At 29.0% G+C, this 15248-nt stretch overlaps 1 protein-coding gene across 1 annotated transcript; it reads right to left on the reverse strand.

Annotated features, from left to right (window-relative positions):
• Positions 1 to 2879: 2879 nt before the first annotated feature.
• Positions 2880 to 13568, reverse strand: LOC120085487 (apyrase 1-like). The gene is given in 10 exon segments (XM_039041475.2): positions 2880 to 3193; positions 4029 to 4218; positions 5669 to 5883; positions 5969 to 6060; positions 6943 to 7148; positions 12646 to 12738; positions 12823 to 12879; positions 12961 to 13056; positions 13058 to 13096; positions 13172 to 13568. Coding segments are annotated over 10 exon segments (1401 nt in total). The 5' UTR covers positions 13451 to 13568; the 3' UTR covers positions 2880 to 3059.
• Between the last annotated feature and the right edge of the window lie 1680 nt (positions 13569 to 15248).

A 15248-nucleotide genomic window follows, 5' to 3' on the forward strand; every position in this document is an offset into this window, starting at 1 on the left:
ACAAATTAAAGGATTGTCTTCACAGATAGAAGTTCACAACTCACTCAAGATTAAGGTCAAGTTACCTATGGTCATCCTAGTGAAATGTAAATCTCTTCTAGCAACGGTGTTATATATAGAGATTATTCATTTTGCAAGTCCGATCTTATACAAACTCTATGTATAGAATACCCTTGTTCGTATGTCTCCAAATGAACGACTAGGATCAGATCATTTGTAGCACTTTACAACAATTGTAACATCTACAAAGCAGACCGTATTCATAGTATCACGAGGATAAGATACTCAACCTTATCCATCTACTACAGACCATTTAGGTTATTACTTAAATATGATGTACATATATGTCTCTATATACATGTTTAAGTTTCATAAAATAACCTTGGATTTTAGTTTATTGGATTGAGTTAATGCAGTCTAAACATTAATAAAATACCTTTTATTTTGTTAGATATATAATTTGTCTTTACAAACTACAGAATACACTGATTTAGAACATTAACTCCAACAATTAATTCAAGAGAAATGTTCCTTAGTAATTCTATGATCAATCAAACATTAGGTGGATCCTAAATTCTGAGCTTGGCGTTTTTACTTTTCTTGCACTTTACTTTTCGGCAATTCAAAATTTTGCATTTTATTTTCCTCGCATCAAATTCTCCTCAACAAATTTTCCAGAGTTTCTATAATACTAATACTCAGATAACTTCTTAATCAGATTTGACAAAACTTACCAAACTAAACAAAATTAAACTAATATGGGACTCAAACATAATAAGCCGACTAATACTTAATACAAGTTCTCGACTCAAACAACTTAAAATAACTTGAAACTACAGTAGGATCCACCATTAAAAAATAAACTCATATCGAAAAGAAACTAAAAGTAACATCTAGTTTCAGAACTAGCCGAACACTTTTCAACAAGAATCTAAAGCTATCTTGGTGAGTTTTAGGTTTTAGAACTCAGTTTTGACCATTTCGATCTGATTTTAGGTGTAGTAATTTAGTTTCTGACTCATGGTTGTTCTTTAATTGTAGTTAGACTTGATTCGAGGTACTTAACTTGAGGTTTAAAACAATTTTAGGTAAGATTTCTTATCCTAAATAATTGTTAAGACTCTAAATAAGGTTACGACTTAAATTCTAACATTTGGAATCATGTGTTACTAGGTCACGAGCCTTCAAATTCATTTAGAAACGCTTTAGGATGCGTAGGTAAGTAGATTCCTACGTGATGGGCTTGGTTACTATTTGTTGCTTGTTATTTTATTTATGTCTGTTATATATAAATGTATGTTTGACTCCTATGATCTGATTATGAATTGGTTGAGCATGTTTGATGCAAATATAAGCATGTTTATGGCCTACTTCTGCTAAATATATATGGATTTGTATCCGTGTATAAGCCTTGCGATTTTGGATCTAAAATGAGCATATTTAAGTAGTTAAGCATGTCTTAATGTTCGTTGTGATGGTTGTGCATGATTTGTAGTTTATTACAATTAGCATGTTGCATTTTGAACATAACATGTGTGAAGGTTATAGAGCATGACGCGTAAATCATGTGTGGGTAGCGGAGCATGACGCGTAAATCATGAGAGTGGCAGAGCATGACATGCAAATCATGTGTTGTGCGTTGTTGCATAGCATGGTGAATCAAACCATGTGTTAGCATGTTTAAATGAGATTATTCTGCTTTAAACTAAGAATGTCCTTTTGTTGTGTGTGGCATGGTATGATCGACATTACTTTGGTTGTATATTTTTCTATATGTATATATTGTTTGGTGGCCCTTCAAGTGTGGGATACTTATTATTAGTACAAGTGTGTATTGACCACCATTAGATTTTGTATGTGTCGACGGGCATGGTAAGCTTGGTGATACTAAGGAGGAAGCCTGAGAAAGACTAGGATTAACTTTTAGTTTCTTTTCGATATGAGTTTGTTTCTGAATGGTGGATCCTATTGTAGTTTCAAGTTATTTTAAGTTGTTTGAGTTGAGGACTTGTATTAAATTTTTATCGGCTTATTATGTTTGGAGACCCATATTAGTTTAATTTTGTTTAGTTTGGTAAGTTTTATCGAATATGATTAAGTAGCTATCTGAGTATTAGTGTCCTAGAAACTCTAGAAAATTTGTTGAGAAGAAGTTGACGTTTTGAATGTTATTGAGAGTGCTATTTTTGAAAAACAGGTGTCGAAGGAAGATTTTGGTTTCGTTGAGGTAGTGTCATTATGCTGCCAATTTTTTTTCTAAAATATAAGAGTTAGTGAAAGTTAGTTTAGGTTAAATTTTGGTAATGATCCCTAGTTTAGTATTAAAATTTGGGGTCATTACACCAACTCCCCCTGTTACCACTTTAACTAGAAATCCTAATTAGCTTGAAACTACATTCGCATTTCCCTAAAGATCGACTCGGTCTTGCCACTTGTACTATATAGTAGTATAGGTAGTAGTGGTCAGTGATTATAAATTTTATTTGATTTTTGGAGGTTTGTAGGCGACAACAAATCGATACGATTAACTATCATTGTTTTCTATTACTGTTTTTGTTTTAATTACACTGAATTTGTGGATCATTTTTAAACATTTTTTGTGGATCTAATTTGGTAAGATCCAAAAATGTTTCTCTTTGGTCTTCCTTAAAAAGGGTTGAATGAGTTCTTCAACTACACTTATTTTCCTTCCTCCTTTTTTATGTTTTGTTTCCAACTTCTCCAAGTAAAGTTGTTTTTTGTTCCAACTCTTTTTTCACTACTACTCGTTTATTAAGAACGTTGTGTTAATTTATAGAGCAATCAGTGTGAGATGATTAGCTCCAAGATCATGTCGAAATTGCTTTCAAGGTGGCAGTCATTTCATGACACGATCATCGTATTCAGAAAAACTAGATAATTCTAACAGGCTTTTCGTTTATCTTCTTCGATATTTAAACCGAAGTTCCCATGTTGAAGTTGACAACTCTCTGGCTCTATCAAGTCCCATCTTTATTCAACTCAACCCTACAATTGTTACTTAAGAAATAAAATGGAAACAAAGCTCCTCTTTAGCTCCATCAATAATTTTCAGTTGAGTACTTTGATGATGAGATGATTGTTACAGCATTGCCCAATGGCCATGCTGCCTCTACAAGAGGACCATGATATGCCACTTGCTTCACCAATGTGATCTTTTTTCTAGAATCAATACCTACCACAAATATAATTTACAAATAGTTAATTACTTATTCACATAAATGTACTATTTTAATTACTTTTAGGATTATTGTTTCATATTATACAAAATTTAATGCCATATTTATAATTCATCGTGTTTAGGTGTGACCCTATTTTTAACCAAATTATATTTTCTATTTTGAATTTTAAAAGTTAGGGTTGTTTTTTCATATCATCCTTAAAAATACATTTTTAAATTAAATTTTGAAATAAAAACAAGTTCATTTTGGCTCCATTTGGCAACCAATTTTGTTATTTGATTTTGAAAATTAAATCTTTAGACACTCCTACCATCTCCAAATTTCTTCATTTGTTATCTACTTTTTACCAATGGTTTACAAACCAAGCCAAAATTTGAAACCTAAAAAAAGTAGGTTTTAAAAACTTGTTTTGTTTTTGAAATTTGGCTAAGAATTCGATCACTGTACTTAAGAAATATGCAAATCATTGTAAGAAACAGGGAGGAAATAAGCTTAATTTTTAAAAACAAAATGGTTATCAAACGGGACATTTGATTTTGAAAATTGATTTAAAGAGTCATTGAAAATGACAAAATAACTTTTTTTTTTATATAAAAAATGATTGTATGTAAATTACTACTTAAACCCCCAAATCTAAGTTAATGAGTTATAATAAATTTAAAAAATGACTTTTTTAGGATCTCAAGTAAATTGTTTTTTACTTTGATCATAGCATGTTATATCAAAACTTGAACCCAAAAACTTAATTAAGCTTAAGTTTTTAGGTTCAACGTTGTAACATTATCATTCAAGACCTATGTTAATAGATATAGTTGGGAAGGAACATACCGAATCCATCGACAAGTAGGGCGTACTCGTAAACGAGGTCCAAGCACGCAAATTGCAAGTCACTTGAGTAAACATTAGTGTATTTGGCCTTTGCATCAACAAAGTTAGTTTGACAAGCAATCCTTACTACTCTCTTGAAATCAAAGGGCTTCACTATGGCATCTGGTTTGTTAGAATCTATGAAACCAGCCTGTTCAAATGGGACATGTCACTATTTGAAGTCTCATGTGCTAAAATTTTAAATGTTTTTTTCCCTCAAGGGCTTCACTTGAGTAAAAATTACTAATTTAATTAATTTAATATCGGACAGGGATAGTTGCATCTATATGGAGATTTGTTAACTCTTCCGCTCCTTATTTGGTCCAAGGAGTTTTTAAATCCACTATAGTCCCTACGACTAAAACACATCCATTCTATGACTTATTAATTAACTTCATACATTATTAGCTCCACCACTAAACAACTTCCTAAACTTAACAACTTTACTCCTTACCTTGAACATCCCCTAAATCTTTACTTTTAATTCAATGAAAATAAATGAATCAAAAGTACATTTTATTGACTTGTTTTCAAATATAGGAAAATAAACCAACTTATTTACAAATATAACAAAATGTCAGTGTCTATCAATGATAGACACTAATGGACATTTGTCAGTATCAATGATCTATGATGCACAGATACTTTATGTGAGGTAAAGAATCAGTATCAGACACGTATCGAATACCGATACTTCCAGATACTTCACAGATATGTATTTAACACGTGATTTGACGTATCTATACTTTCAGATACTTTTCAGATACGTATCTGACACGCGATTTGACGTATCTATTTCTATGCGTACTTTTTTTTTTTTAAGAAAAAAGACAAGTAACTCATCTAATTTTTTCCAATATAAAATTAGGCAACCTATTTAAAAAGCTCATTACTCAAGTCCAAAACTAAAAATAAATAAATAAATAATGGACCAAACCATAGACTAGAATCATCTAATCTCCATTTCACATTTGAGTCCCCACAAAGTCCACCAAAATATAAATCATTTTGATGTCTTCAACAATAAGTTATTCGTTTATCTTCATAATTCTCTCTCTAATCTTCTTCTTCTTCTTTGTAATATGAGTCACTTTTCTATTGCATTTTATTAACTATTGTACTTCAACATCTTAGATGTTGTTTTTTTCTTATTGTATTTCAGTATTTGTATTCTATTTTGTGATATTGTTATTAACTTGTATGCTAAATTTATCTATATCCTAGGTTTTTTTAAAGAAAAAAAATGTATCTTCAACGTTTCAGTATCCTCATTTTTTAGAAATATATATAAAAAAGTGACGTATTCTTAGACATATCCGTGTCTTAGTTTTTTAGAAGTTGACGAATTGCCATATCCGATCGTATCCGTATCGTGTAGTCATATCTGTATCTGTGCTTCATAGTCAATGATAGATATTGATAGACAATGATATTTTACTATATTTAAAAATATTTCGAAAAATTTTGTCATTTAAAATAATTAACTGTTAATATTGACCTAAAATGAAAGAGTTAGACAATAGATCCAACCCTAAATAGTAAATTTTTGGGTTTTGGTGCCTATATATATGAAGTAGCCAATGAGGGATTTGATGTATCACCTGAGCTGCCTTGTCAAAGAAAAAGGAAGCAACATAGAGATTGTTGACGCCGGCTCCTCCGCCGCCACTCCATATGCCATCAAAAGTGCATTCGTTGTAGCCGCATGATTTGTTGATTTTCAAAGCCTCTAGAATTACCTTCCGGCAACGGGCGAAGCTCGACCCCGACCATGGGGATGACACTTTGTACTCCTCCCCACCGTAGGCATATGTCCCTGGTATTTGAATTTAGATCACGTTTATTTCTTTCAAAAAGTAATCCATAATCTAAAAAAATGAAAGGGATGAGTTTATGAATACCTTTATAACCAGCTAAAATACAAGGGTTGCCAAGTTCTTTGGTCACCTTCAAGATCTCTACTCGGCCAGCTTGTAAACTGTAACGCAAGTAACTGATTCACAACACAATTACCAAATTTTCAATTCCACTTTTACATTAATGTTTTACATTCCAAAGATATATATATATATTTAAAAAAGACCTCACTTTTGATAGCAATTATCAATATTTTCCGTAAATTATTTAAAATAAATTTAGGTTGAATTAGAAATACTAAACTTGAAAGAAAGAAAAAAAAAAAAAAAGCAAATGGTAAGAGAATTTAGGAAAATTTTAATTTTAGTTATAATATCAAACACTCCCCCTCATTTGTAGGCTTAAAATATATAGAAGAGTCAAACAAGTGGAAATCAATGTTCATCGGGAAGGAAATAACGATGCTCCCTTCATCATCTGCTTTATACCATCTTAAATCACAAAGTGACCCAAAAGTTTAAATTGATGGGTGAAGGTAAATTTAATTATATATCATCTAATATGCCTCATAAATTTTGGGTAGTATAAATTTTAAATCGTGAACTAATAATGGTATCAATTTAAAACTATAAACTTTCATAAACAAATCAATTTACATCCTTCTTCTCATTTCTTTCAAAAATATTGTGTAAAACATGCAATTGTTTCAATTAAACTTCTAAATTATTATGGGTGGACCAATTTAGACTCTTTTTAAATCATATTTGAAAATCATCAATAAATTTAGTTCTTACACGTGTATAGATTTCTTTAAAAATCATATTAATAAAATGGACAATTCGAATAGATACATGGATAATTTCTTAAAAAATATATATTAATTGAGAGTTAAAATTGATTCACTTATGAAAGTTTAGGGATTTAATTGACGAAGTTATAAGTTTCACAAAATGTTTATTCAAACAGAGAACGTAATAGAAGAAATAAATTGATACATTTACGAAAGTTGGAGTTTTACCTGTGGACGTAGAGGTTATAATTGGAACCTTTGAGATGATAATTTTGAACAAATTTGGTGTTTCCATCAGAAGCAATGGGTGCCTTAGCTGCATCTTCATCAGAAATTGCATATGCCATTTGAACAGAGCCACCTCCAAGATCAATTACTCCCACTGTTTTTGAATATCTCTTCCCCAAATTCTCCAACAAATAGTTTATTGTCAACTGCATCTCCAAACACAATATTAGGGTTTATATATATATATATATATATTAGGTTTGTTCGTGTTAATATTCAGAATGAATTATCAAAAATGAGTATAGTTCAACGGATATAGTATTTGTACTATCAATCTCAAAGTTTAGAGATTTGATTCTCCTAAAAAAAATCCTTTGAATGAAAAAAAAAAAAAAGTTGGTACTTTGGATTCTTTCATTGATTTTAAAAGTAAAATAAATTAATAGACACTAAAATTAACAAAAAAAAACGTTAAAATTTAAAAAAAAAAAAAAAAATGTTTTAAAGTTGAAGTGTTTAGTTTTCAAAAAGTACGGGAGTTTCTTGATTTATTTCATTATTTTTCTATCAAGATTTAAAATAATTACTTTATGAAATTTTATGAAATTAATATTAAATGCATTAAATTAATTTTACCCATTTTATATAAAAAAAATTACGATCATTTAAAAAATAATTTTAAACAAACGTAAAAGGATGAAATTAAGTATATTAATGTTTAAAAATGCCAAAGCTTAAAAAAAATCTGTTAAAATACATTAAACATTCAATTTTTCAATTTTTAAAAAAGTCAAACTTTAGTTTCAGTTGCCAAAGTTTTAACATATATAATGCTTTTAAATAAAAGTTAACGATTTTTTCTTTCTTTAAATATGATTATGAAATATAATACATGTAGTGATACGGTGGTTGTTATTGCTCTTTATAGGGGTATAAGTGGATCAGGTCAGGTTGGTTTTAAAAAATACCGGTTCGATCAGGTCAGGTTGCTCTTTATAGTTATATAATTTGATTTAATTTAAGTACAATAGCTGAATTCTTAACTAAATTCTAAAAATAAAACTAGGTTTTTAAAAACTACGATCTCATTTGGTAACCATTTTGTTTTTAGTTTTTTAAAATTAAGTCTATTTTCTCCTAATTTCTTACAATGATTTGTATCTTTCTTAAGTATAGTGGATGAACTGTTAGCAAAATTCCAAAAACATAAACAAATTTTTAAAAGTTACTTTTTTCGGCTTTCAAGGCTTTTTAAAACCATTACTAAAAAGAAGGTAACAAATGAAGAAATTTGGAAGTGAGTCTAGTGTTTATAGACATAATTTTCAAAAACAAAAAATAAAAAACAAGAGCCCTGTTTTGTAATGGGTTTGTTTTTTGTTTTTAATTTTTTATAATTAAGCCTATTTCATTTATATTTCTTACAATGGATTGCATCTTTTTTAAGTACCATGGTTGAATTCTTAGTCAAATTCCAAAAAAAAAAAAAAAAATTGAAAGCTACTTTTTTCCCTCAAAATTTGACTTGGTTTTTTAAACCATTAGTAAAAAGTAGATAAGAAAAAGAGAAACTTAAATGTGGAAGTAATGTTTATATACTTAATTTTCAAAAACAAAAACAAAGAACAAAATGGTTAACAATTGCACTTAAATGGTTATCAAACGGAGCCTTTTTTTTTTTGTAGTTTTTAAATTTTGGCTTGGTTTTTTTTAAACTATTGATAAAAAGCAAATAATAAATGAAGAAATTTAGAGGTGAAACTAGTGTCTATAACTTAATTTTAAAAAATATAAACAACAAATCAAATAATTACCAAATGGAATCAAGTCAAATTTCACATTTGTCTTTGTCATTATCATATATAGTCAACTTCTATTATATTTTTTTTAATGTACTAGTTTTTTTTTTTTTAACCCATATCAGTTGATTGTATTAAAAACGGAGTAAAAAGTAAAAGAAAATATGAAGATTTTTAAACATAATTTTAGGACAATATTTAAACTTTAACAAAATTAGACCTATTTGAATATTTTAAAATCCTAGCAACCATATCAAAGTTAAACTCAAACCATGAAGACTAATGATCTAAAACTTTGGTGAAAGCATAAAAATTAATTTTATAATTTAGATCTCGTTTAGTAACCATTTCGTTTTTTGTTTTTGAAAATTAAACTTATAAATGTCACTTCCATCTCGAAATTTCTTCATTTGTTATCTACTTTTTAACAATAGTTTAAAAAAATAAGCCATTTTTGAAAGCTAAAAAAATAACTTTTAAAAATTTATTTTTATTTTTAAAATTTAGCTAAGAATTCAATCATTACATTTAAGAAAGATACAAATTATTGTAAGGAATGGTAAAAAATAGCTTAGTTTTTAAAACTTAAAAGAAAAAAAATGAAATGATTACCAAATAGAGTCTTAACTTTTAAAAAAGAAAAAACTATTGCAAAATCCAAATCCACCCTTTTAAAACACTTGAAAACAAAATTCCTTAAATAAATCACAACCTCAAAGTTTGGATTTCATTGCTCTAAAGTTTCATGAAGTTAATTTTATAATTACCAAGTAAAAGCTGCTTTTAATTTTTTTCTTATTATTTCGGTAAAAAAATGTTATAAAATATAATATAGTGATATAGTATTTAGTTAATTAAATTGTCATGGTTGCAGGGTAGTTCAGTTGGGAGAGTGTCAGACTGAAGATATGAAGGTTGCGTATTCGATGCACACTCACTGCACATTGAACAAATTAACATTTTTTTGGTTTTAGTCCCCGAATTTTTAAGAATATGTGCATTTGATCAAATTTCAATTTGGTCGTTTTAGGCTCATTAAATATATTTTCTCTCTCCTCTCTCTTCCCATTCACTCACTTTTCTCACTCCTCTCTCCTCTCTCTTCCCATTCACTCAACTTTCTCACTCCTCTCCTCTCCCCTCCCCTCATTCTTATCTCTCCTTCTTTCCCTCCCTTCACCATTCTTCTCTCTTTATCGATCCATTTTCTTCAACAGCAAAGCGTTTATGCAAAGAAGTTGATCTAGAAGGAAGGAATATTAGAGATCTTGCAAACCACCACAATTGAATTCGATAACACCAACTTGGCGAGAACTTGTTTTTTATTCAGTACATTGGCATGGACAGAAAAAAAATAGAACATTTCAAAGAGTCTGTACAATTTCATAATCTCCATTTGTATCAAGCTCTACTCATCTTTATATTATAGAGTGCAAATATGATAATCGAAATTATCAGTGGCTTGTTGAAATAATTAATATAGGCACAAACATTCTCATGAAACTTAAACGTTGTTGAAGTTTAATCTTTCTCTACTTGACAACATGGTCTATCTCATGAAAGTTTAAAAGGTTTAAAGAATAAAAGAAAATGAGAGGCCAAAGGGAATGTGTTCATTGGAGAAGGGAGGAGGAAAAAGAAATGGAGAGTGGATGGGATGAGAGAGGAGAGAGAAAATATTTTTTTATTTAAAAATGTCATATCAAAATTTAAAAAAATATAAAAAATATCTAATTAATTTAGAAAATGAGAATAATAACTTTTTAAACCTATTTTGTAAAATTCAAAGACTATAATGGTCAAATTGAAACCAGAGGAACAAAATGCACATATTCTAAAAAATTCGGAGACTAAAAATGTATTTTTTTCCTCAAAATTTTTAAATCTTTGAGATCAAATTGAAACTAAATCCAAATTAAGAAGAGTAATTTATTACTTTTATAATTTAACAGTTTAACAAGTAATTCAGAAGAATCGGAACTCATCCTAAAAACATCTCAATTTTCTTTTGTAAGAAATAATTCATTACTTTTTTTTTTTTTTGCCAAAATTACTAATAGAATCCTTTTTCCAATAAAAACAGTATTTCCAAAAATAATAATAATAATTTGATATCTCTCTGTTTAAAAAGCAACATTTGGAATTATCATAAGTTTCGATTTGATATCTCTCTCTTTAAAAAGCAACATTTGTAGTATTAGGGAAGTTTTAGAAATTGCTCACATTAGGTTCCATTATTGAAAGATGGTTGTGTGAATTCTTTTTCTTTTTAATCTCTAAATTTGCATAATCTAATAATTTAAGTCGGTTTGATAATTATTTTAGTTTTTAGTTTTGATTTTTGAAAATCAAGCGTATTTCCTCTTCATTTCTTACCCTTTTTGTATCTATTTTAAATATAATAGTTGAGTTTTTAGTCAAATTCAAAAAACATAAACAAGTTTCTAAAAGTTATTGTTTAGTTTTTAAAATTTGGCCTGATTTTTTAAACCATTAGTAAAAATAAGATAACAAAAGAAGAAATTTAGAGATGAGAGTAACGTTTATATAATTTTCAAAAAGAAAAAAAGAAAAAAAAAACCAAACGGGATCTTAGCTTTTAAACTTAGTTCATAACAATTTTTTTTTAAAATTTATAGTAATTTAATCGTACTTTTAGTTTGTAACAATTTAATTTTTCATTTCAAATTTGTAATAATTTAGTTCATAACAATTTTTCTTTAAAATTAACCAAATTGGCAACAATAAATCTATACAAAAATCTCGTTAAAAAATCATTTTTTTACTATGTAACTACTTAGTTTATAAATATATTTGGTCCATAAGAAAGTTTATTGATTTAGAATTTCATTAACTCTTAGTAATATTTTGGAGAAATAATCAAATTTGATCTTGTACTCATTGAGTTGTATTGATTTTAACCCCAAAATTTAAATTTCATTACGTTGCACCTCAAACTTCCAAACTTGTTGTAATTTTAAATCTAAATTTTAAATGAGTTACAATTTCAACCATCTAATAAGTTCTTACTCTAAATATCGTTAAAAAAAAAAAACTCTTATTTATTGATTAAATTATAAAACATACCTATGATATAAAATTTAAAAAAAAATTGAGAAAAATGACAAACTTTTTCTTTTGTTGAAATTTATGAATTTTGGTTAAGTTTACCGATGGTTAATTTGTGTATTAGTCAGACTTATTTATTGAAATCATTGAGTATATGAGAAGTTTTACACTATTTTCTATTAAAAACTAGTGGGTGAATTAGTAAAAAATGAATCTAGAGTAAAAATTGCAACACTTATAATTTATAGTCAAATTTAATGAAATTGAAAGTTTAAGGTTAAAATTATTACAATTTGATCATTATAGTGTTTGACCTTCTCTCTAATAAACCATTAAATTGTAAAGTACACCAGTAAATATTATGACTTAAATTTGAGAGACTAAATTGTTACTTCCTTGGTAATGAAAAAAAGAACTTTTTGAACTCTTTAATAATAGAAAAAAAAAATCCAATTTTTACCGTCTAAATGAAATCTAACCAATTTTTTATAATATAAATTTTATAACATTTTACTTACGTCATTGTGACCTAAAATTATGAAATCGACCCCATTTTGTACATGGCCTATACCCAATCCTTACTTTCAATTATAGTCTCTTTTTGTGATTCATTAAATTAATCCTCATCCTTTTTAAAATTTTGAGATTTGAAAAAATGTCAAATAAAAAGAAGAAAAGAAAGTTTAATGAGTACTGAGATGGATGGATTCCATAATTTCACTTGTGATAATGCAAGCAAAAAACGGCCTAAAATAGACATTGGAAACTCATGCCTCAAATTCATTTGAGGAAAAATCAGAATGACAATGACTTGAAAACGAACAGAAAAACGTACCCATTGATAAGAGCCTTCTTGATTTCCATCAAGAATCGAAACTGAATCCTTTTCGTACTTGAATCCGCTCTTCGTTTTTAGAAGAACCCTAACCTGAAATGAAAAACAACATCAAAATCAAACTCACCATCAATTTTCATTGCCAACCAAACCGAATCGAATCGAATCACCAATTACCGCTTCCAAAATCCTCTCAGATTTGTCACCTTCCAAAAACCTCAGCCCCGCCGTCGCCTAAAACCACGAAGATTTGATTAACACAACAGTTTCGATCAATTTCGAGCAGAGGAACTTAAGAACAGAGGATTTACGAACCCCGAGGTGAACCGGCGTCACAGATTGCAGTTTTTGAGGAACTGTGTTTTTTGCTTTCTCCAGTAAAGGAATTAGAGAATCCGCGGCTTTCGGCTTTCTGAGGATCGTCGGCGTATGAACTCAGTCCTGGTTTTATCTGAAGGGCAATGGAGATGGATTAATCGAGGACATTAGAGATTAGACTTTGAGAGAAATGTGAATAGATAAGTACCTGTGAGAAAACCTCAATCTCTGAACTGATGAAGAGGAGATCTAGGTTCTGATCGAAATGGAAGACGTGGACGCGGCTGCCGGAGCTTCCGGCGTCGAAGATGACGGCGTAGGTGGAGTTTGAAGTGGAAGAAGAGGAAGTTCCAATGGCGGATATCTTCCGGTGGTTGATGGAGGAGGTTTGGCCGGCGGAAGAAACAGGGAGGAGGAGGACAGAAAGTGAGATAAGAAGCAGCATGGAGATGGAGAACGCATTTCGGAGTTTGGCTCCAGTCGTCATATTCGTCGTTTTAGAGCTCAGTCGCCGGCGACTATGGAGCGACGGAGAAGAAGAAAAGCCTGTAGGTTGTGAGAGTGTTGATGAGCTTCGCCTGTGAATTATCGCTCACGTATATTAATTTATAGATGAATTCAATGATATCATTCTCTTTTCTTTTTTTCTTTTTTCCTTTTTTCCTTTTTTCCTTTTTTGTCTTTTTTGAGAAGGATATCATTCTCTTTCCTTTATTTTTTAACACGAAATTCAATTATTATCTTTGTGGGTTACTTTGTAGTAAAGTTTAAGGAAAGATTAAACTTATGATTTCAATTTACTTAGCTCACTTTTACAAATTTATGATAGAAAAAAAATATTGGAACGTGACATTTTTTAAATAGATCGCACTCGATAATAATGTCACAGGTGATAGTTTTTTTTTAAAAAAATTTAATCATTTTATTTTATTTTTAGTGTATAAATAAAAGGATATTATTTAATCGTTGTTCTTTACAATAAGTTAACCATAGGTTTTCAAGTTGTCAATCCTACATGTATGTTTTGTGAAAGAAACAAAAAAAGGTAAATGATGATAATATATGTTTTAATGTTTAAGATAAAAATGTTAAGATTTCAATTTTGTCACATGTAGAGATGTCCAATTTCTCCATGGGACGGGTCTCACCTCGAACGAGATAGGGACCTCCGATTAAGCGGGGAATGGGGAGGGAGTGGGGGAAAAAATTCTCCGTGAGCTAAACAGGAACGGAAAATGCATTCCCCATTCCCCTTCCCCGCCCCAATTAGATTTTACATATTTATTTAGTATAGTTATCTAATGATATGTTATTATTATTATTATATAAATATTATATTTAAATTTCAAATTTGATTATTTATTGGAAAAGATAATGAATACGTTTAAATTTAGATTATATATGTTTATAATTTGATTTATATTTATTTCTTTCTACTAAAAAAATTAATTAGCTTTTTTAGACCAAATTTTGAGTAATTTATCTTTAAATTCAAATTGTCATTCAAAACTAACCATAATAAACAATTTAGTTATAAAATTAATTATTTAATTAAAATTTTCTCACATTACTAATTTAAATTAATTGATTTTTTTTTAAACAAAAGAAAAGAAAAGAAAGTAACGGGAAAAAATTCTCCGCGGGGAACCCGATCCCCGTGCATTCCTCGCAAGGAATCCCCGTCCCGATCCTCGTAGAAATTTTTACCGACATGGGGAATGAAATGGGAAAAGGGACGGGGATGGGGAATGGCATCCCCGGCCCCGTTTCATCCCATGGACATCTCTAATCACATGTATAGATAATTATGAGAATTTTGTCATATTTTATCTCATCTCCCTACATTAAAAAGGGCTCAGAAGACATTATTTTTAGATTATTTTGTCTAAAGTACTTTTAATTCTGTTTCATGTTTTCAGATTCACTAAGTTCAGCGAATATATTTGACAAACAATCTAACTGTTTCTAGAAACTGTTTTCCATATTTTGTGATTCAAACCGTACAAATTCTAAAAACTAGATTTTTATGTTTCATTTGTATCCAAAATTTTAATTTTAAAATTTAAAATGCATAATTATATTAAATAAGGATAAAAATATTTAGAAATATAGTATATCATGTTATAAATCCAGCTCAATTTTTTTAAAATTAAAATATATATTATATAATGTAATATAAATTAAATTGAGTTAAATTTCAAGTTTGGTCTCTATGGTTTGGATAAAGTTAAAAGTTAGTTCATATGATTTTAAAATCTAAAATTTAGTTCGTATGGTTTGATAAT

The sequence above is a fragment of the Benincasa hispida genome, chromosome 9, assembly GCF_027475165.1.
Source record: "Benincasa hispida cultivar pf3 chromosome 9, pf3_genome.v1.1, whole genome shotgun sequence".
NCBI classification, from domain to species: Eukaryota; Viridiplantae; Streptophyta; class Magnoliopsida; order Cucurbitales; family Cucurbitaceae; genus Benincasa; species Benincasa hispida.